This window comes from Macaca mulatta, chromosome 1, assembly GCF_049350105.2.
Source record: "Macaca mulatta isolate MMU2019108-1 chromosome 1, T2T-MMU8v2.0, whole genome shotgun sequence".
NCBI classification, from domain to species: domain Eukaryota; kingdom Metazoa; phylum Chordata; class Mammalia; order Primates; family Cercopithecidae; genus Macaca; species Macaca mulatta.
The window spans coordinates 105,340,060-105,362,576 of NC_133406.1; the positions used below are offsets into that span (position 1 = coordinate 105,340,060).

General features: G+C 43.2%; 1 protein-coding gene across 10 annotated transcripts; it reads right to left on the reverse strand.

Annotated features, from left to right (window-relative positions):
• Window positions 1-1,901: 1,901 nt before the first annotated feature.
• FCGR2A (Fc gamma receptor IIa) lies at window positions 1,902-17,564 on the reverse strand. Of its 10 annotated transcripts, none has more exons than XM_077997060.1 (8): window positions 17,371-17,547; window positions 16,599-16,619; window positions 16,021-16,278; window positions 11,967-12,221; window positions 11,077-11,199; window positions 9,905-9,961; window positions 7,859-7,896; window positions 1,902-3,853 (listed from the first exon to the last, which is right to left on the reverse strand). In XM_077997060.1, the coding sequence occupies exons 1-8, from the start codon at window positions 17,453-17,455 to the stop codon at window positions 3,680-3,682; spliced, it is 1,011 nt and encodes a 336-aa protein (XP_077853186.1). In that variant the 5' UTR covers window positions 17,456-17,547; the 3' UTR covers window positions 1,902-3,679.
• Between the last annotated feature and the right edge of the window lie 4,953 nt (window positions 17,565-22,517).

Consider the following 22,517-nt stretch of genomic DNA (forward strand, 5'->3'; position numbering starts at 1 on the left):
AACTGTATATATATAAAGGTCAGTGACATCCACTACCTGTTTGCCCTTGAACAAGTCATTTCACCTGTCTGGGCCACAGCTTCCTCTATTTTAAAAGTCCCTGATTTCAGTTTAAAAGTCCCTGATTTCAAATGTCAAAGAATTTACTCATTCCACATATATTTATTAAGTGCTTTACCATGCACCAGATACTGACCTGGGCTCTGAGTATGTGACAGTGAACAAAACAGACAAAGGCTTCTCCTGGAGCTCACATTCTAATGAGAGGAGTGGGGAAGTCAGACACAAAACAAACAGTAAACATATATTAATAGCACATCAGTAGTAATAAGTACAATGGAGAAAAATGAAGAAGGAAAGGGACATTAAGAGGATGGGAGGGCAGATGGGTTATACTGAATGATCAAGGAGACCTCACTGATAAGGTGACATGTGAGTAAAGACCTAAAGGACATAATGAGGCATAATGTGGGTCTATAAGAACATTCCAGGAACAGGAAATAACATAGGCTCTGGGCAGAAGTATAACTGGCATGTTCAAGGAAGAGCAAGAGTGACCAAAGACAAGCAAGGAAAAGCAGTAGGAGATGAGGTCAGAGAGAATGAAGAGCAGGATCCTGTAGCATCTTGTAGAGCATTGCAAAGGCTCTAGCCTTTACTCCAAGCGCAAGGGGAAGATGGTATATGATTTTGAGAAAAGAAGTGACAAATATGACACACATTTTTAAAAGATCACAACAGCTGTTGTGGTGAGAATAGATTATAGGATGGCAAGGGTGAGTGCAGGGAGGCCCGTCAGGAGGCTATTGTAGTAATCCAAGTGAGAAATAATGGTGGCTTGGATCAGGTGGTAGGAGTAGAATACTGAGAAGCAGTCAAATCGCTGGGTGCATTTTAATGTAAAAGCAAGATTTAATAAGGTTTTGTATATTTGAGGAGCCTCTGTCTAGGGTGATATGGTTTGGCTGTGTCTCCACCCAAAATCTCGTCTTGTCATCCCCATAATCCCCATGTGTCGAAGGTGGGACCAGGTGGAGGTAACTGGATCATGGGGGCAGTTTCCCCCATGCTGTTCTCATAATAGTGAGTGAGTCGCACGAGAGCTTATGGTTTTATAAGCGTCTGGCACCTTCCCTGCTTGAACTCACTCCGTCCTGCTACCATGTAAAGAAGGTGCCTGCTTCTCCTTTGCCTTCTGCCGTGATTGTAAGTTTCCTGAGGCCTCCCCAGGGATGAGGAACTGTGAGTCAATTAACCCTCTTTTCTTTATAAATTACCCAGTCTCAGGTTATTTCTTCACAGCAGCCTGAGAACGGACTAATACATAGAGTCTGGAAGCTAAAGGGTAGGTGGAAGCTCCATAGCCTCCTTAGAAATCGATATAAACTATCCAACACAAGCAGCTGCTACTTTTCAAATGCAAAAAAAATTTTGCACAGTGATGCTGTGTCCCAGGAAAATGGAAGGCTCTTTAAGGGCACCCACCAAACCATCAAGGAGACTGTTGGTCATGTTTCTAATCTGCCTAGAATGGCTTCTCTGAGAAGGTCACATCTTTCTGGTAACTACATTGGGAAAATAGCAGTGCAGGAAGTCAGCAATCTCCACTGACGACTCATCTGAAGTTTGCCTTTCTGAGAACTTGTCTTCCAAAACAAAGTGTTTTATTTGCCATAGAAGGGAAGGGAAGAAGACATGGAAACAAGAATACAAGTTCATTAGAAGAGTATTCCGTTTTAAGAAGAGGGGCACTCACCCTACACTCCAAATCCCCATCTCTCCTCTCCTCCACATCTTATCCATTACTACCTTCTCAAGATTTTCATCACCAAAAAGAAACAGACCCCAGATAGTTCAGTCTACACCCCAATCAATAGAGCCCTGAAAAGGTAAACAGAATGTTTTGGTTATAATGTTTTATTACAAAAGTAATATATGATCATTATAGAAAAATAAAATAGGTCATCAATAATGGCATCACCTTGAAACAATCACTTTTAATTTGTTGTTAGAGGTTAGTCTATTTTAACATTTCTGAAATCATATAGACTTACATGATTGTTCTCATGTAACCTGTAACATAAGCATTTCTCATGTTGCTACATCTGTTAATAACAGTGGTTTGATTAATTGTATTGGCTGTGTGGATGTGGAACAGAAGATTCTTGATGTCAAGAAGGGCTGAGGCACAGAAGGTGCAGTCAGTCATTTGGGACCATATTGTCTGTGGCTTTCAGGACAGGGAGCTTCGAGACTCAGGTAGTGACTCTGGAAGAGTCCTTCTCTTTTGGAACTGCAGCATCCCTTCGTCTTCCTCAAGGGGAATTTAGTCCAGGAAATACCAGATCCTCGCCTCTCTAATTCTCTTCTCAAATCCCAAGGCAAAACAATAGAGACCTAATGTGGTGCTGGTAATTGGGCTGTTTGTTTTTCTGGAGCTTCCGACTGCAAAAGCAGTGAATAGGTGGTTTTACTCTCAGCAATGAAGAAGGCAGAAACCAGCAGTAGGGATCCACAGAAAGGGCATAGGAAAGACGATGTTAAAGAGGCCAGGCATGGTGGCTGAAACTGGCCATCCCAGCACTTTGGGAGGCCGAGGCGGGCAGATCACTTGAGGCCAGAAGTTCCAGACCAGCCTGGCCAACATGGCAAAACCCCGTCTCTACTAAAAAAAATAAAAATACAAAATACAAAAATTAGCTGGGCGTGATGGCACATGCCTGTAATCCCAGCTACTGGGAGGCTGAGGCATGAGAATCGCTTAAACCTGGGAGGCGGGTTTGCAGTGAGCCAAGATAGCACCACTGCACTCCAGCCTGGGTAACAGATTGAGACTCTGTCTCCAAAAAGAAAGAAAGAAAAAAAAAGATGTTAAAGGAAAAATCTGAGGCACAATATACTTTTAAAAAGTTATTTGAGGCCGGGCGCGGTGGCTCAAGCCTGTAATCCCAGCACTTTGGGAGGCCGAGACGGGCGGATCACGAGGTCAGGAGATCGAGACCATCCTGGCTAATATGGTGAAACCCCGTCTCTACTAAAAATACAAAAAACTAGCCGGCGAGGTGGTGGGCGCCTGTAGTCCCAGCTACTCGGGAGGCTGAGGCAGGAGAATGGCGTAAACCCGGGAGGCGGAGCTTGCAGTGAGCTGAGATCCGGCCACTGCACTCCAGCCTGGGCGACAAAGCGAGACTCCGTCTCAAAAAAAAAAAAAAAAAAAAAAAGTTATTTGAGTAAGAAGCAATTCATGAAGTTTAGTGTTCCAGTGGCAAAATGTCACAGGCAAGTATTTATTGGGGAAATGTGGAAGCAAAATAAAGACATTTGATTGGTTTTCAATTACATAATTGTTTTTGGGGGTGAGTATCTTGTTAGAAAGTCCCTAGACAGATAGTTATATGTTAGTAGGCTGCTTATGATTGGCTGGGGTTGTCTTATTTCTAACATAAGCATTTACCAGAAATGATCCAAGTTAAGTTTTGCTTATGCTTGTAGTGTGACCCCAGTGAAGTTTTGCTTATGTTTCTAGTTTAAGCAAAGTTAAAGCTATTTCTAAGGGCCAGGTGGTTTTGTTTGCTCAGGAATTTTTCCAGTCTCCATTTAAATTTTCCTTTAACAATTCCCCTCTTTTCGTCATCCACTCAGCAAGCTGAGAGTGTGACCACATGGCATAACTTTACTCTTAGTTATTACTGTTGTCATAGTCGTTGGGAGAAAGAGTCATGTAGATGTTTCTATCATCATCAGTAGGTGCCCTGGGGTTCAGAGTCATGTAGCCGCCGTCGGCTGTTTCATAGTCATTGTTGGTTTCTTCAAGTTGTCTCTTTCTGAGGGCAATCGTTTGACGTCCAAGTGGCTGCAGGAAAGCATTTAAAACCCGTAGGATAATTCAATACACCGGGGAGGTAAATACAATAACTATAAGGAGAATAATAGCCAAGGATTGAAAAATTCCTCTGAGCAAAGATTCTCGGGAGCCAAGACTTAACCAATCGAATAAATTAATGAATACAAATAAATATTATCTGATGAAAAACTCACATTTGTTCTTTAAAGTCTTTTAAATTTTAGGAGGCTATTGTTTTGCACTAAGCTCCTGCACTAGGCCCAAACAGAACAGACTAAAAATCAAAATGGAATCACCCATGATAAAGTTTCAAGTCGCCAAACAGAAACTACATTGTTATCTGGCCTTTGGAAAAATCAGGAGAGAGAGATAATAATGTAATAACCTAAAAACCTAATTTCGCAAACAGGCCAGTTTCAATTGGCATCCTTACAAAAAAGTAACCTGATGTTAACCAACCAGTTATTTATTATTGTTTCCCTATTCTGTCTTTTGCAACTTTAACCAGCTTTAAAATAGCCAATCCACTTTAAATTCTGTTTCTTTCTTCAGACCATTCTCTGTCTATGAAGTCAATCTCCTCTGCTGTAACTCATTGGAAACCTTATTCTAATTTAAGGAGGCAAGTGTTGCCCAGTTCTAGAATCACCATAAAGCCAACTGAGATCTTCAAGCATTTCTTTTGACATCAGTAGGAACACAAGCTCTTCCTTGTTAAGCATTAAGATATCAAGAACTTCTATTTTGGGGTGCTATTGAGGCTAACTTACTCATTTTAGATTGTATTGCTTGAAAGGAATTTAGGGTATTATTCTATTTAAAAAACAGTTAATATTTGGAGCAAATTATGATCTTAAGTTTTTGAGTTTAGAGGGCAGCTAGGTGAAACAATTTCTAGATGTGAATTTGAGGCAAGTTTAAATGGTAGACTGAAGATGGCAGTTGCAATGTGATGTGCTTTACTGGTTTGCAATTTGAATGTCTCTGGTTATTTCATTAAATATTCTGGTAAACTCTCTGAGTGACTCACATAGCAGCAGGCATTAAGATTGGTATTAATAAGGCATAAATGCTCTGTTGTAGTGAATTTTCTGAAGCTTAAAGTCACCAGTTTCAGTTTGTAGAGCTTTGGAAAAAGGCAGTTTTAGTTTTTAATGGCACTAAAAAACAAAATATCAGGAGTCAATCCAGTTTATAGGGAGATAGTAAAACTTCAAAGAAAATGAACAGGCCTAGAATTTGACAATGGATGCACCATAGTTTTCTACTAAAATATAATCTTTTTTATTCTGGAGAAAAATATTTTTATTTTCCATTTTTACCAAAAATCAAAGTTAACTTTTTTGCAAAAATAAATCTAGTTTCACTAAATTTGACCTGATTATTTATATAGGTATAATAAAAATAGTAATTTTAAAATATATTTTAGCCAGAGCTTTGGTGATATCCAAGGCACTTTACTGACTTTGTATCAGTCAACTTTAGTTTTTAAAAACTATCTAGTAATTGAGAAATCTCAGATTAGACCTTTAAAAGCCTCTCTAGGCTAAGAAGCCAAGCCAAGGACTTGCCCAATTATGTCCTGTTACAAGGAGAATAGATTCTTATTGAACCTATGCAAATACCCAGATTGAAAATGAAAATACTTAATAAGAGTTTCCAAATTCTGAAACAATCAGGTAGAGAGAAAAAGGTAAGTGGAACACTTTTTTATTTTTGTTTTAGTAGTTTGTCTTATCTGGAAATGGTGTAGATATTTAATGAATACCTGTCATTTCATTTAATATAGTTAAAGTGGCAAACATAACATTAAACAAAACCAACTACGTGTCATCTCAAGGTATTTCTTTTACAAATTTTGTAGGAGACAACATGAGCTTATTTGGGTAAAACTAGGTGGAATATTCACTTTCATTAATACCAATATTCTTATTTATTAAAGATTACTCAGGTAAGATGAAGTTGAAAAGCATTTTGGCAAAGTTCTTTTTTTCTGAGAAAATATGTAATTTATACAAGTGCTTATTTTTCTCTAGGCTAATTGAGTTCCTTTAATACTGTTTCTAATAAATACCTTCTGGAGGTAGAATAATAGTATGTACAAATAGCATACATATGTGTAGATATACATAAACATACAGCAAGATGCAAACAGAAATTCATGGCTTTTGTTCTGAAACTTTAGCCATGTGCCAGGTACAATAATATAAAACTAATTAGTTGGATCCAGCTTCTGGGAGTTAAAGTTAGCTGTTCAGATGGCTGACACTTTTTATTGATATTTTTGGAGAGGACTATAAAGATTTTTCTTTTGCCAGTTTGTTTCTAAAAAGTTCCTCCTTTTTTTTTCTTTTTGATGAGTCATTTCGCTGAAGCTTGTGTTTTAAAAACATTTACACACCTCGAAGGCCCAGAGAAAGGGTATTAAGCTTTCTCCAATAAGGAATTTTGGGGCATTTTCACCTATTATTAGGAGTCAATCTTAATGAGACTGTGGATTAAATTGTAAATGACTGACTAAGGAGACATCTAGTTTATCTGGCCTAGTTCCAATTAGTTTTTATTCTTTTTAGCCTTAGTGGTTGCTTTTATAATAGTTCACGTGTGCAATAATAAGAGTTAAATTTAGTTGTTGTAGATGCTCCTGGTTCATTTGAGGATCTAATTTTTTAAGGAGGTTAGCATTGAGTAGGTTCAGATGGAAAAAGTAAGCAAAGAATAATTTCTTATTAGCACATTGTAGAGATTTACTGAGAGACTATTTTTAAAATCATTCTTTTAGAAACCTTTATATACCAATCAAAAATGTTTATCATTGTTTCTGAGACATTTGGGATCTCATTTTTTCCCAGTACATCCCTTAAATGAACAATTTTTTCTAGATTTAAACATCCTCACTGTGACCATTGCAATTTTAAGTCATCTGTGGTAAGGCACACCTATTTCTCTAGAAAGTCACAGGTTCTGGGCCCATATTATCTGAACATAAAAATCACTGTGTTTCGGATGGAGGAGTCCCAGACTCTGTGCATTCTGACAAAGCCATAATATCTTGTCCTTCTGAAATTTACCTATCTGAGGACTCCAGTTGAACCCCCAGTTCAGTTTCTGTTAAACACCTAGTCCAATCTGTCAAATACCCAATTTGACCTCTAGATCCCAATCCAGAAAGCAGACCTTGTCTGGAAACTAGTACACTATACTAGACCTAGTGTAGTTCCTGTTGAAAACAGATGAACTTGACAAACACCCAGATTAACCGCTGAATCAAATGAGAAATAAAATTACTGAAATAAACTCAGAGAGCTCAGGACACAGTTGCAAGCCTGATATCTGAGAGGGACTTACCTAGTGACTCACAAATGCAGTAAGAAACCAGTGAACACAGTGGGCTCAATGGGTACCTATGCCTGGTTACCCATTGCTCTTAGGGATATCTGGAGGAGAGTCTACTTTATATCCTACTTCTGACGCCAAACTGTTAAAGAAAAATCTAAGGCACAATAAAATTTTAGAGAGTTCATTTGAGTAAGAAGTAATTCATGAATTGGGTGACACAAACCAAAAGAGGTCTAGTGTTTTAATGACAGAAAGTCAGAGACAAGTATTAACTGGGAGAATGTGGAAGTAAAATACAGAAACTTGATAGGTTTGCAGTTACGTAATTGTCTTTTGGGTGAGGTAACTTACTGAAGTGTTCTTAGTCACATAATTATGTTAGTTGGCTGCTTACAATTGGCTAGAGTTAAATCTTATTTCTGTCTAACATAAACATTTACCAGAAATGATCCAAGTTAAGTATTACCTATTTTTAGTTACAACCCAACTTGAGTTTCACTTATGTTTGCAGTTTAAGCAATGATAAGGCTATTTCTAAGGCCTGGGTGGCTTTGTTTGCTCAGGAGTTTTCAGGCCCAGTCTCTATTTTAATTTTGCATTAACAAAGGTAAAAAGAGAGGAAACAGGGGAGGAGGGATGGGGGAGGAGGAAAAGGAGATGACTGGGACTACTCACCTCATTTCGGGCAGCCTTCACAGGATCAGTGGAATTGGCTGTGGGGAAAAAGAAAAAGATTAGCCAGGGCACTGCTGTTGAAAAGGGCTTGCCCTTGCTGATGCTGAGGCTGCAAAATCATAACCAGACTCAAGGCAAGGACTGCTGACCCCTTGACACAGTCCTGTAAGGCCAAGGACTAAGTAAATATGGCCTCATGTTCCCACCCTTGGGGTCACCCAGCCACAGCCTTCCCCACGGGACACACTGGTGGAGGGAAGCAGTCACTTGGGCCACACTCTTTTCAGGGAATTGCTGAGCTTTCCTAGAAGCAAACCAGACAGCTTGGGGATCTGAGATATTGGAGAAGAGGTACAGGAGGGGTGTTCAGCATCAGAGTGAAGTAAAGTCCAGGTTTTTGCTGACCACATCAGGGAGAGAAGGCTGAGGGCCATTTCCACATTGTCCAAATGTCGTGCATCTTTGTTGGAACTTTGAAGAATATAGTAAGTACTCCATGGCATTAAAAAGGAAGACAGAGTGAGAAAGTAACAAGAGAGAGAAAAAGAGAGGCAGGGAGGGAGAAAGGGAGAGGGAGGGAGAGAGGGAAGCACTTTCTCTGGTTAGTGTCCAAAACACACCTAATTGCCTCATGTGTTTGTCATAAACTGACTTTCCCAGTGTGAAAAGCAGCCTCAGTATCTGCAGAGCAGCATTTCTCAGGAAGTTAGGAGGGGTCTGACACAATGTATCTAGTCTCTTACCCCCTGAACACAGAGAGTCTTTACTGCAGCAAACCACATTCTGAATTACCCATCTAATACATTCCCCAACAATTCCAGCAACCCAGCTCTGCCTTTTGGGAAAGGATTTTTAAAAACCTGTTTATGCAGCACCAACGCCTGGCTGCAAAAATGCCCTGTGAAATGTGCTTATGCCAGTGTAGACAGAACCACACAACAAGACGGATAATCCAGTTGCTCGGACTTTGTTTTTTCCAGATCTGCTTTGGCCCTGGTGTGAACATAGGCCCCTGTCCCCACCGAGCCCGGCCAGCGGACATGCAACCTTGCTGCAAGCACAGCGGGACGAGTGATATTTTGCTCAAGCTCTCAAATCTGTTGGCTCTGCTCTGAATCATACTCCAGCCATCTGAGTTGGGGTCTTTGACAGCCTCTTTTTCCTGCCTGTTCCTACTGTCATGGAAGCCCCCAGAGAAAGCCCTGGTTGCCTTTGTGCTCTGACTTTACCTACAGTCTGGAAGTTGCCTGGCATCCTCCTGGAAGTTCCTTTACATACTCCCACCTAGGCCAGGGTTTGAGTGGCCCCTGGCTCTCAGAATGTCAGACCTAGAAGGCCTGAGAGGTCACCCCAGTCACCCACTCATTTCCTCAGTGAGCAGACTGAACCCCATCAGGGAGACTGACTGGCTCAAGGCTCCACTGTGTGATGGGGGCAGAAGCAGGCCAAAATTCAATCAACCTTGAGTGCATGGGCATTGGAACCAAGCTTTGCCCACAGAGTAGAGCCCACTAGTGCCCCTAGTCCCCAGGAATTTTCTCAAGCCCAAACCTCCTCTTAGCATTCCACAGACAGCTGAGCCTGGCCACTCCACCCCATCCCTCCACAGAGACAGATTCCTCAGCAAATCAAGGGGTTTCCAGGCCTCCTCCTCTTTTCCCCTAGACTCCTGCCTCCCACATCCGATTGGCCTGTCTTACAGCCCCTAGCCCTATCCTTTGCCAGCTCCGCCAAAGCTCCACGGAAAGACCAAAGTATCTCTGATTTCCTGCTCTGGAAATATCACCAGATTCCTGGTCCTAGAAATTTGAACACAGCCCTCTCTATCTGGGACTGGTGTTTCTCTTCTCATCTCCAGAGAGGTCCTCTTTAGGCCCAGAAATTAGACTCAGAGCTGACCAAGCGATTTGAGCCCCGGCCATCCCCTCACCGATGCTCCCTCCCTGGCTCCCAGCTGAACTCGCACAAGCCCCTTCTGGCTGGCTCCGGTCCAGCGGGCAGCCCTGGTGAGCCATCACTGAATCCCTGAGACAACCCTGTACTCACCTGGTTTCTCAGGGAGGGTCTCTCCCATTTCCCTGCACTCAGGGTTTCCTGGGAGGGCTGGGAGGGGCACACAGGAGGTTAGTAGGATTAGGGGGTGGGGCCTGAGTCCTCAGGACCAAGGACCAGGGCCAGGATTGGATGGAACCAGCTCAGGCCTTCCCTCTGGCAGATGCTTTCCGTCCTCCCACCCCCAGCTCCCCTGCTCAGGGGCTGCTCCCGCCTGGAAAAGGGCTGGTCCAGAGGCAGAGCTCAGCTCACCCATGGGGACGCCCAGGAGTGTCAGAAAGGCCACTCCATGGTATCTGAGACTTGCTCTGCCTTTTTTTTTTTTTTTTTTTTTTTTTTTTTTTTGAGACGGAGTCTCGCTCTGTCCCCCTTGCTGGAGTGCAGTGGCCGGACCTCAGCTCACTGCAAGCTCCGCCTCCCGGGTTCCCGCCATTCTCCTGCCTCAGCCTCCCGAGTAGCTGGGACCACAGGCGCCCGCCACCTCGCCCGGCTAGTTTTTTGTATTTTTAGTAGAGACGGAGTTTCACCGTATTAGCCAGGATGGTCTCGATCTCCTGACCTCGTGATCCGCCCGTCTCGGCCTCCCAAAGTGCTGGGATTACAGGCTTGAGCCACCGCGCCCGGCCTGCTCTGCCTTTTAAACACCTCTGTGTCTCAGTCTCTCTCTGTTTTTCTGTATTATCATCAGTAACTGAGGTCCTGCTTATGAACCAATTGCAAAGTGCTTTGTGAGGTGTTAGTGGGATTATTTCTCTTTCTCAGCGGCTTGTCGCACCCTCTCTAGTCCTCCTTCCACACCCATATGAGCCCCACCCAGCTTCAATCCCTGCCTTGGCCCGGTGCCTGGAGAGCCCTCCTTCCCTAGCTAAGCGCTGCCCTCACACACCACCTCCTCCAGAATGGCAACAGCCCTGCTTGTGTGCTGTTACTGCCTGACAGGCACTGGTGTAAGAGCGTCAGCCTCTTTCATCCCCATGGCAACCCTGTGAGGTGAGTCCTATTAGTGCTCTTGCTGAGGATGAACTAATAAATGAACTAATAAATAAAATGTGGGCCTAGATCTGAATGCGTATCTAGCCCTAAGAGAGGGATTCTGGCAATGTCTGAGGTTAGGGCCTGGACCAAGTGGAAACTGATAACAAAAGGGACTGGGAGGAGCTACAAACCTGAAATCCGCTTTTTCCTGCAGTAGATCAAGGCCACTACAGCAGCAACAATGGCCGCTACAGCAATCCCAGTGACCACAGCCACAATGATCCCCATCGGTGAAGAGCTGCCCACGCTGGGCACTAGGGAAGACAGACCTTAGGACAGGATGGGGATACTATTTGAATGACAACTTTTGTATTCTCCCTGTCCCACCTCCCTCCTCCTCCAGTGCTATGTCCTAGTGCTTGTCACCCAAAGCTCTTCTGTGTCTGAGTCACTCACCAATGCAAGACTCACTACATCCCCCAGCCTCACCTGCACAGGGTTTCTGTGGCTGGACTTATGCCTCCTGCCTATCCAGGTTTCTCCACCAAACTAATAAAGGCACATTGGCGAGCAGGCAGGAGCAGAGGGAAGGAATCCCCTTAGCCCTTGCGGGCAGTAGGGAGGGCGGGCCCAAAGCCTTGCATAGCTGGAGACATCATTACTCTACGGAGCACAGCCTTGAACAGACTATGACATGCCAGGCTTTCTGGAGTGAATGGCTATAACATGAGCCATGAGAAGAAACGAGGCAAACTTCAGCTCTTAGGAATGCCCAGGAGCTTGGGGAACCTCTGCACCAATGAGGAAGCTCTGCTTCGCTGCCCTCTTCAGTCTGGGGCCTGCATTTCAAAGTGGAACAAGAGCCTGACTACCTATTACCTGGGAGGTGAGGGCTCCAAGTTCTGGCCCCTACTCCTGCTCATTGGCCAATACTTAGCCAGGCCTCCACACCACTCCTCTTTGCTCCAGTGCCCAATTTTGCTGCTGTGGCCTTTCCCAGACCTCCGTGTAGGCCCATGTGACCTTAGCGCTTGTCCATCCCCTCTTCTCCCCTCCCTACATCTTGGCAGATTCCCCATACCTTGGACAGTGATGGTCACAGGTTTGGATGAGTATGGCGTGTAGCCTATGTTTCCTGTGCAGTGGTAATCACCACTGTGACTATGGTTTGCTTGTGGGATGGAGAAGTTGGGATTCATATGGGAAAATTTCTTGGATTTTCCATTCTGGAAGAATGTGACCTTGATCAGAGGCTTGTCCTTCCAGCTGTGGCACCTCAGCATGATGGTTTCTCCCTCCCGGAACTCCAGGTGAGTGGTCTGAAGCGCCAGCCACTCTGAAAGACACAAATATGATAAGAAAAGTTGTAAGACTAGATTCCAAGAGTTTTTCAGCTCATTTTCAGAGGTACATTACTCACAGAACTTGAAACGATGTCTGTCAGAGAGAAATGAAGAGCTTCATGACAGATATGAGCATTCTCTTATAGGCAATATATGGGATTATATATCTATGGGACTTCTAAAAAACAGAAGTTTTCAGAAGTTTCAAAGATGCAGAACAGATATTTAAAACAATTCTGAGGAATTTAAAATACTATGTTTGAGTAGAGAAATGAGTGCATTTCAGTAACTGTAGAGGCTACTCGACAGGGCCTGAAGCCATCAGTTTGTGTGGTCTGGGGATTACTAATTTAATGGTAAATTTTGTACAAGCTTTGGGAAGTGAGGGTGGGCAGCCATGAGCTGTATTAGCAATGAAGTAGAGCATTTTTCCCCCTTTTTTCCACATGCTGTTGCTGGTTTAAAAAAAAAAAACAGAGCCGGGTGCGGTGGCTCACGCCTGTAATCCCAGCACTTTGGGAGGCCGAGGCAGGTGGATCACGAGGTCAGGAGATTGAGACCATCCTGACTAACATGGTGAAACCCTGTCTCTACTGAAAATATAAAAAATTAGCCAAGCATGGTGGTGGGTGCCTGTAGTCCCAGGTACTTGGGAGGCTGAGGCAAGAGAATGGCATGAACCCGGGAGGTGGAGCTTGCAGTGAGCCAAGATGGCGCCACTGCACTCTAGCCTGGGTGACAGAACAAGACTCTGTCTCAAAAAAAAAAAAAATAGAGCCTTAATCATGCCTCATCCACCCTGTCAGTCTGTTCTGGCTGCTATATCAAATGGGTGGTTTATAAACAACAGAAATTTATTTCTCCCTGTTCTGGAGGCTGGGAAGTCCAAGACCAAGGTGCTTGCAGCTTCTTTGGTAAGAGCCTATTTCTTGGTTCACAGAACTGAGGCTTCTTGCTGTGTCCTCACGTGGCGAAAGAGGCCTTTGAGCTCCCTTGGCCCCCTTTTATAAGGGCTCTGCCCTCATGACCCAATCACCTACCCAAAGACCTCACCTCCTAATACCATCACTCTGGGGGTTGCTATTTGATTAATTCATATCATATGAATTTTAGGGGCACAGAAACATTCAGACCATACTATACCCTGCGTGAAATCTTCCATCCACATAAGAAAGAAAAAGGTATGACTTTTGAATTCACACAAGTGAATTCAGTATTCAGTTGTGACTCTGAATAAAAGGGGCATTCAAGAAAATTTTTAAACTTAAAATCACTTTTTCCTTTTTGCCTACAAACATCCTCACTCCCAACAATTCCTTCCCTTCATTGATGGCAGAGTAATCAGATTCCAAAATTCAGCTACCTCGGAGGACAAATCTATTAACAAAGTTTCAACAAACTTAATAAAGAAGAAAATCAAATTGCCCTATCATAGGAATAAATATAGTTTATTTATATTTATTGTTTTATTTATATTTATTCAATTTTAACAGTTTTCTTTTTTGTTTTTGAAACGGAGTTTCGCTGTTATTGCCCAGGCTGGAGTGGAATGGCGCGATCTTGGCTCACTGCAAACTCCACCTCCCAAGTTCAAGTGATTCTCCTGCCTCAGCCTCCTGAGTAGCTGGATTACAGCCATGTGCCATCACGCCCGGCTAATTTTGTATTTTTAGTAGAGATGGGGTTTCTCCATGTTGGCCAGGGTGGTCTCAAACTCCCGACTTCAAGTGATCCACCCGCCTCAGCCTCCCAAAGTGCTGGGATTACAGGTGTGAGCCATTGTGCCTGGCCAAAAAAAAAGGATTCTGTATATGAAAGGCCAAGTACCATTAATGAGATGGCATGAAACAGAAACTAAAGTCAGGATTGGGATTGTGGCTGTGCCATTCACTGCTGAGTTCTTGGGTCTAATCAGCTTCATTTCTTTGTACAATGGATGGGTGGGACTAGGTAGTTTCTCTCTAACAACTGTTCAGATCTCAATTTTTTTTTTTTTTTTTGAGACAGAGTTTCACTCTTGTTGCTGAGGCTGGAGTGCAGTGGTATGATCTTGGCTCACTGCAACCTCCACCTCCCAGGTTCAAGCGATTCTCCTGCCTCAGCCTCCCGAGTAGCTGGGATTACAGGCATGCGCCACCACGCCTGGCTAATTGTTTTTTTTTTTTTTTGAGACGGAGTCTGGCTCTGTCGCCCAGGCTGGAGTGTAGTGGCCGGATCTCGGCTCACCGCAAGCTCCAACTCCCGGGTTTACACCATTCTCCTGCCTCAGCCTCCCGACTAGCTGGGACTACAGGCGCCCGCCGCCTCGCCCGGCTAGCTTTTTTGTATTTTTTAGTAGAGACGGGGTTTCACCATGTTAGCCAGGATGGTCTCGATCTCCTGACCTCGTGATCTGCCCATCTCGGCCTCTCAAAGTGCTGGGATTACAGGCTTGAGCCACTGTGCCCGGCCTGTATTTTTAGTAGAAACGGGATTTTTCCATGTTGGTCAGGCTGGTCTCGAACTCCCGACCTCAGGTGATCCTCCTGCCTCAGCCTCCCAGAGTGCTGGGATTACAGGTGGAGCCACCACGCCCAGCCCTCAATTTGTATTATCTATATTTTTTACATTTTCATAAGAAGAGTCAGAAGTACTATCAGCTGTCTCTGGGAAGCCAATACAGAGGGGAGCTATGATGTCATTGGGTAGCTTTTGAGGTCAACTCAGTATTTATTTATTTCCCTTCAGTAGAGCACCATCAAGAGAAAGCAACTCCACCGCCAGGATCTCTCTGGTACAGCAGCAGCCTTAAAGGACCACAAAAACAAATCACCATCTCAGTGTTGAACAGGAGAATCTAAAACACTGAATGTTTACCTGCGACCATCTCCAGGGTTTATGCACCAAGAGTGCAGCTCAAGTAAACAACAGTAGAAATGTGCTTATATTTTCAGACATTGGAAGCAGGTAGAAACAGTATCTAAGCCAGGCGTGGGGGCTCACGCTATAATCCCAACACTTTGACAGGCTGAGGAGGGAAGATCACTTGAGACCAGGAGCTGAAGACCAGCCTGGGCAACATAGTGAGACCCTGTCTCTATAAAAAGAAATAAAAATAAGTCGCTTGGCATGGTGGTGTGCACCTGGAGTCCCAGCTACTTGGGAGAAAAAAAAAAAAATACTATCTAAAAGCATTTTCTCTACAGACTCTATTAAACTGAACACTGTCAGATGTTTACGTAAACCAAAATCAGATGATGTGACTCCTTTAATTAAAGCCATCTCAACTCACTCAGGAATAAAAGTCAAAATAGTTGCAACAGCCTATCAGCCTCTGCTTGATCTACCCTTCACTCTCCCCTCACTTCTGACCTCATCTTCCAGACAGAATTCTGCACTCCCACGTCCTCACAGCTGTCTGGCAGCCTGCCGCCTTAGAGCCTTCAGAGGTCTATTTCCTCCAACCTCTCTGCTTTACCACACTGCCTCAGGAGGAAGGTAGTTTTTTTGAAGTAGGGATTTCCTTCTGCTTCTCTCACACTCAGCTGTTTGTGGCCTTGTAACCCCCTTGCTCAATCAAGACTGAGGCAAAAACAACCTAACACATGCTGTGAAAATTATTAGAAATTCCCCCTTCCCCCACCACACATGCTAAGCAAAGGGGGTGGGTGAAATGGGGAATGAATGAGCAACTCACAATAGTGCTTCCCAGTAAGCAGGCCACCCCTACTCTTTCCTGCAAACCTCTGCCTGTAAACAGATTTAATCCATCCTGGCCCTCCCAGGTCCACCCCAGGGCCTTCCTCCACTGACCAGAAAGCACAGTCAGATGAACAGGGTCGCTGAGGCTGGTCCGGCCAGTCTGGCACCTGTACTCCCCGCTATCATTGTTGTTGGCCTTGAACCTGTAGCTGGGCTGCGTGTGGGTGGGGATGAGATTCCCATTGTGGAACCACTGAGTGGAGTCGCTGTCAGGGCTGTGAGCGCCCCCGCACGTCAGAGTCACAGAGTCCTCCCGGAGCACGTTGATCCACGGGGGCTCGAGTTTCAGCACAGCCTTTGGGGGAGCTGCTGAGAGGCAGAGAGTGGAAAGGAGTGTGAATAAATAACCCTGAAGGGACTGTGGATGCCAAAGGAGCTCCCAAGGGAGGTCAGGTACCAAAGAGTCCTATTGTAGATGCAGTTCAAGATCTGTACTTGCAGCAGCCTCATTCCCTTGGGTCTTCAGTGGATCTAAGAAGCAAATCCCAGACCCCACTAAAATGGGGGAACTGCCCATGCTGAACCCAAGCTTGATTTTCAGTGGAACAGACATATCCCCCATAGCAAACACAGCATCATATTATGAGGATATAATACTGTCAATACAAAGAAGCAAAGGGCATACTCACCAGTTTGACTGTCTGCAGAAGCTGTAAAAGAGAAGAGAGTGGATCAACCTCTAGCAGGAGAAGATGGCTTCAAATTTAGCTGCGTATGTGAAAGGGGCAGGGGAGGTGAGCTTGGGCTCTTCCTTCTCCAGCACCTATCTCAAGATCTTTTTTCCAGTTTATCTTTTATAAGAGTATTCACTTCATATGTCCCCCTTATCTCATTCCCTGTTCCTCCTCATGACTACAAAGTACACATGAATGTTTGGTGCAGAATGGATTTTCCAGGGACTACGTAACTACCTCTAAGTTCTGACCTTAAAAACCACTGGAGGCCGGGCGCGGTGGCTCAAGCCTGTAATCCCAGCACTTTGGGAGGCCGAGACGGGCGGATCACGAGGTCAGGAGATCAAGACCATCCGGGCTAACACGGTGAAACCCCGTCTCTACTAAAAATACAAAAAATTAGCCGGGCGTGGTGGCGGGCGCCTGTAGTCCCAGCTACTCGGGAGGCTGAGGCAGGAGAATGCCGTAAACCCGGGAGGCGGAGCTTGCAGTGAGCTGAGATCCGGCCACTGTACTCCAGCCTGGGTGACAGAGCGAGACTCCGTCTCAAAAAAAAACAAAAAAAACCAAAAAAACACTGGAACACTTAAGAAATCAGGGTCCTGTCTCCTCTTTCAATCTGTCCCCTGCTTCCAGGGCCCAGGCCTGCTCTTTACCACACTGGTGCCTAGAGTCCAGGCAGTAGGAGTGTCTGAAATTGCACTCTTTCAGAATGACCCTCACTCACCCAGCAGCAGCAAAACTGTCAATGGTTGAAGCAGCCACAGGTTGCCGGGACATACATTCTGAGACATTTGGGTCTCCATAGTCATCCCAGCACTGTGCCAACGTCCAGTCGGGTTTAAGAGATAAGCTTAGAAAAGAGGAAGGAAATGGTTTCATCTTCTTGTGCAGCTGTCATCAGTCCTCAATTCTGTTTCTGCTAACCAATCAGGAACAACTCCAGTTAGGAGTTGCGTCTGCTTTACGGATAAGTCTATTACACACCACCTTCTGTCCTTGTGAAAACCCCGGGGAGGGGTTACCATTGTGCTGGCTGGTATACCCCTCCTTAGAGTATTCTTTAAGATAACTCCTGGTCAAAATCTTATCCAAAGGCATAAGAGCAGTTTGCTCCCAACAGGAGCCAAAAATGACCAGCAATACAGCCTGCTGGAGAAGAGGAGACCAGAGCCTGGGAAGAAGATAATGTCCAGCTATTTTTTATACCCATAGGACAGAAACTTAAAGTAGAAAATTACCTTGTTTTTCACAATATTTTCTCCTACTGAAATTTCCTTTTCTTGAAACGGGAACCTTTTCTCCCCCTGAAACTGTAAGTGGTTTTTCCTCTATGTTTTCCATTACGGAAATTGTAAGGAACTGCCCATGCAGAGCAGTTGATTTGCACACATATTTATATATTTCAAAAATGGAACACAAATAATAGGGTTATAAATTGGCAAACATTTTTGAAGGGGATTTAGGCACTATCTATTAAACATTTGAAATTTGTAAGCCTTATCACCTGAAAATTCCACTTCAAAAAATACATCCAATAGAAACACTTAGCTGTGAAAAAAATATCAACAAGAATATTCATTGCAGTATTGTAGCATATAAGGAAAAAAGTCAAGATTAGAAGATAATGGAGACAGTTCAAGACCATCCTGGACAACAGAGTGAAATGTCATCTCTATAAAATTAATTAAAAAGTAAATAAAATGGGGGATTTTATTAAATAAATAAAATGTATTATTTTTATAAATTTAATAAAATTAAACAGCAACTGCCTTATAGAGTTGTTTTGAAAGTTAAATAATGTCAGGTAAATTAATTGTATAAAGTACTTAGAATAATAACTAACAAAAATATCAGAAAATGTTAAATAATTTAATTACTATCTTTATGCTACTCTTTTATGGATGGGCCTGTGAGAAGACAGTGTGATACCCCTGTATTTAGTGGGTGGTATTTTACCTGAAAAGGGTGGTCATACCCAGTCCCTAAGGAAGCATGTTTCCCAGAGCAGATGGAGAGCCACTGTTGGTGCAGTGGGAATCTTGCTCTCCATAGTGGCTGCTAGTCATCATGCCCCTAGTCTGGACCTCCTGAGAGTCAAGGCATACAGGATGCAGTCCAGGGTGGGAAGTATAGCAACATATGCTCCATGGAGTGGCAAGTTGGGAGTAAGCTAGTAAAGACCCCCCAGGGAGGTGCCAGCAGAGCCACAGACATATTCTGTGGAGAGTATCTTACGAAGAATGTGACAGGGTACATGGGTCTGAGAGGGTGCTGGTTATGGTAGATTCAAACCTTGTGATCATGGCTAGGACTGGAGAGATTCCTAGGGGAATACCCACACGCTGAAAATTAAATGCACACTTCATTACTACAGAGACAAAAGAATATTATCCTCACATATGCAGGTGGCAAAGGAAGGAGAAACAAATTGTTCTATACTCTGCTTACCCATGAGATACAGTATACCCCCATCACAGTCCAACTGTAAAATTTCAGGACAATGATTTTGTATCTAAGGTAGTCTTTAAAAAATACAAATATGTTTAAACTTTTCCTAAAATTTTTTTTTTTTTTTGAGAATGAAGTCTCACTATATTGCCCAGGCAGATCTTGAACTCCTGGACTTAAACTATCCTCCCACCTCTGACTCCTTAAGAGCTGGGATTACAGGCATGAGCCACTGAGCCCAGCACTTTTCCTAAAACTTTTCTCAGACTTTATAGCAATATATTCTGCCCAATCCCCAAGACCACATCCTGAGTGACTCCTGGGAACTAACTCTGTGGAAGGGAGTTAAACTTTTGGGGTAGCCAGATAAAGCTATTCTCAGCAAGGAGAAATTTCCTAGAAACCAACCACAAATATTTGTCAGTTCTTCAGACTTTTCATAACACTTTGTATTCTTCATTCCTAAGTAACTATTGTACCCTCTGCAATGGATTTTATATTTTTTTATAATTTTTAAAATTTATTTGTTTTTCCTTGTCCTTTGGTAAAATCTCCTGAGAGTCCCAAGTCTTGGGAAATCAAGGGAAGGGATTTTTGTCCACTCTTTGGCCAGAACATTGAAAGAGAATTGGCATATCCCCCAGAGACCTATTATGGCAGGGTCAGCAGTTATTAAAGAAGAAGATTCTAGAGAGAAATTGTGATGTGGGTCTGAATCAAAGCCTCTAAGTCAACCACCCACTCCCACGGCACAGCAAAGCATGAGGTGCAGTGTTCTGTTTCAGTGTGGAAGTAGGCATCTCCTTTCACCTACCCAATGCCGTAGCACTCACATTCTCAGGGCATCTATCTCTGGCTTATGTTCTCAAAAGACAGTTCACTTCTTCATGTTGTTTCATTAACAAAATCTCCTCTTTGAGATGATAGGGATGTTGGCACCCACACAGAATCAATAATGTCAAGCCAGCTCAAGAAGCGCTACTCCTGCTTTTTTGTTTGTAGGAGTTCCTTCCTCAGTGGGGTTCTAGTTTGCCCTCAAGGGGGAGGGAGTCTACAGTTAGGCGTTTGTTAAGTTACTTTTCAGATTGAATCCCATTGAGGGAGAAAGACAGGCACGTTAGAGAGATTTACCATTGAAGTAGAGCTAAAGAGATGCTGTGGAATAAGGAAAAGTAAACACAACGTGTAATCAGCGTAAGTGGAAATAAATGGCAAACTGTGGAAACATGGTACTTGATACACACTTCCTCCTCTGCTCCTAGGGGGTGGCTGTAGGCATTAAAAGAGACAAGGCAAGTAAAAGCTGCAAACTCTCTGCTCATAAGTAAGAAATAAATGATAATTTTGGGTCACCCCAAAGACAATGTCATTAGAGGATATTGTGTTTGAGGCCTTGAGAAGTGAGGGGAAATCTAAAATTAGAAATAATACTGTTTTAGTTTCTCAGAAGATCAGAAAAGCTATTTTTTAATACTAAAGAAGATAGAAAACTATTCATTACTACACAACAAAGAATTCAAGAGAACCAGGATTTAAGACACAAGAGAAATTTGATATTAAGAAGTTCTGGCAAATTAAACGTGCTAGGACTTCTGAGCAGTCAGCAGCATTAAGTAAGGTATGCTTCTTCCAGAATTTTAGCTCCAGCCTTTGCCTTCCCCTTCACTCCACTTTTGCCTCTATATATTAACATTTTACCTCTCCCACATGAGGATCTGAACCTGGACATGACCCCTGGTTTTTGGCTTGTTACTACTCAAAATGTGCTGAGAGTGCATCATAGTCTTACCACACTGCAAGCAGAGACCGAACCAAAATTGGAATTCAGACTACAAGAATAGAAGAAAAAGGCATTTTGGAGGAAGAAATATAAAAGGGAACCTACCAAAAATTTAAATGACATATCAAAAGCCAAAAGATGGATAATTTTCCCCTTCTAGGGAAAATTAGGAAAGGGTATATTTTTCTAGAGAAAATGTGTGTGTGTGTGTGTGCATGTGTGTGTATGTGTACATATGTGTATGTACCTGTATGTTTGTATATGTATCTCTGTGCATATGTGTGTGTGTAAATGTGACCTACCAGAGTACCATGACTCGTATCATATAGTAAGAGGGCCCAAGGTTTTATTTTTGTTTTTTTGTTTGTCTGTTTTTGATATTGAGAAGGGCAGGCAATAGAATTTATAAAGAACCTAAGAAGATTAGTTGTTTTTGTAGGTTTTATAGACAGACTTTGTAAAGGAATAGTTCTTGAGAGAAGAAATATGTACTTGGATTTAATATTTAAATGTATGATAGGCACTCCAAGAAGATTCAGGGCCCTTGTGTACACACATCTCCTGGTGACTTGTCCTGTTATTTCAGGTTGGTGGACAGAACTGTAGCAGTTCCTTTGTAGGAGGAAATTCTACCAGGCTTGGATTTTTAGCAATCCTGCTGTAAGATTTCCTAACCACCTACCCCAACACATTTTCCAGAACTTATAGAAATTCTATTCAGCATCCAGATCTCAGGAGCAGCATTCCTGTGGTGTTGAAGAGGATTTCAAACTTAGTGCAAAAGATCTACAAGAATTTAAGGATTATGATAACCTGTGAACAAGATCAGGAATAGAAACAGTATGGCCCACAAAAACAAAGATACAAAGTCTTCCCCTATCTCTGGAAGAAGTTCATATATAGAAACTCTCCCTGAGGAAGGAGAGTTGAAATGTGTCTGAGCACAACTGCCATTAGAAAAGAATATCTTCTTTCACTATTATATTGGACATTGTTATTTTTCCTGTGATTAGATATGCCTCTGACCCATTAGAATGACGAAGTGCAAACAGAGCTTCAGAGGGGTGTCCTCAGGTATAACTGTGAGAATTGCCTAGGAAACAGCCTCAGAGCACCGAGACAACAGATTTTCACTCATTCAGCTAGTATCTATTGGGTACTTACCAGGTAGTAAACTGTTCTAGATGCCTCAGATACATTCGTAAATAAAACAGACAAAAATCCCTGCTTTCAGAGAGCTTCCATTCTATTGGAGAGAGACATAAAGTAAATAATAAACATATTAAATAACTATATAATATAATATTATATGAAATGATACAAAGTATGGGAGAAAAAAGAGCAGGGAAAGGGAATTAGAAGCGGAAGTGGATTGCAATTTTAAGTAGGGTAAGAAGGTGACAGTTGAGCAAAGATTTGAAAGATGAAGGGAACTGAGCTCACAGCTATCTACTGAAAGAACATTTCTGGCAGATGGAACAATCAGGTGAGGAACTGAAACTGCTTTATGCCTGGAATGTTCCAGGAGTTGTTTGGAGTGGAACTGAGGGAGGGAGGGAGCGGCAGGAAATGAGGTCAGAGAGGAAATGAGAGACCAGATCACACAAGACCTCATAAGCATGAGATTGTTCACTGTGACACAA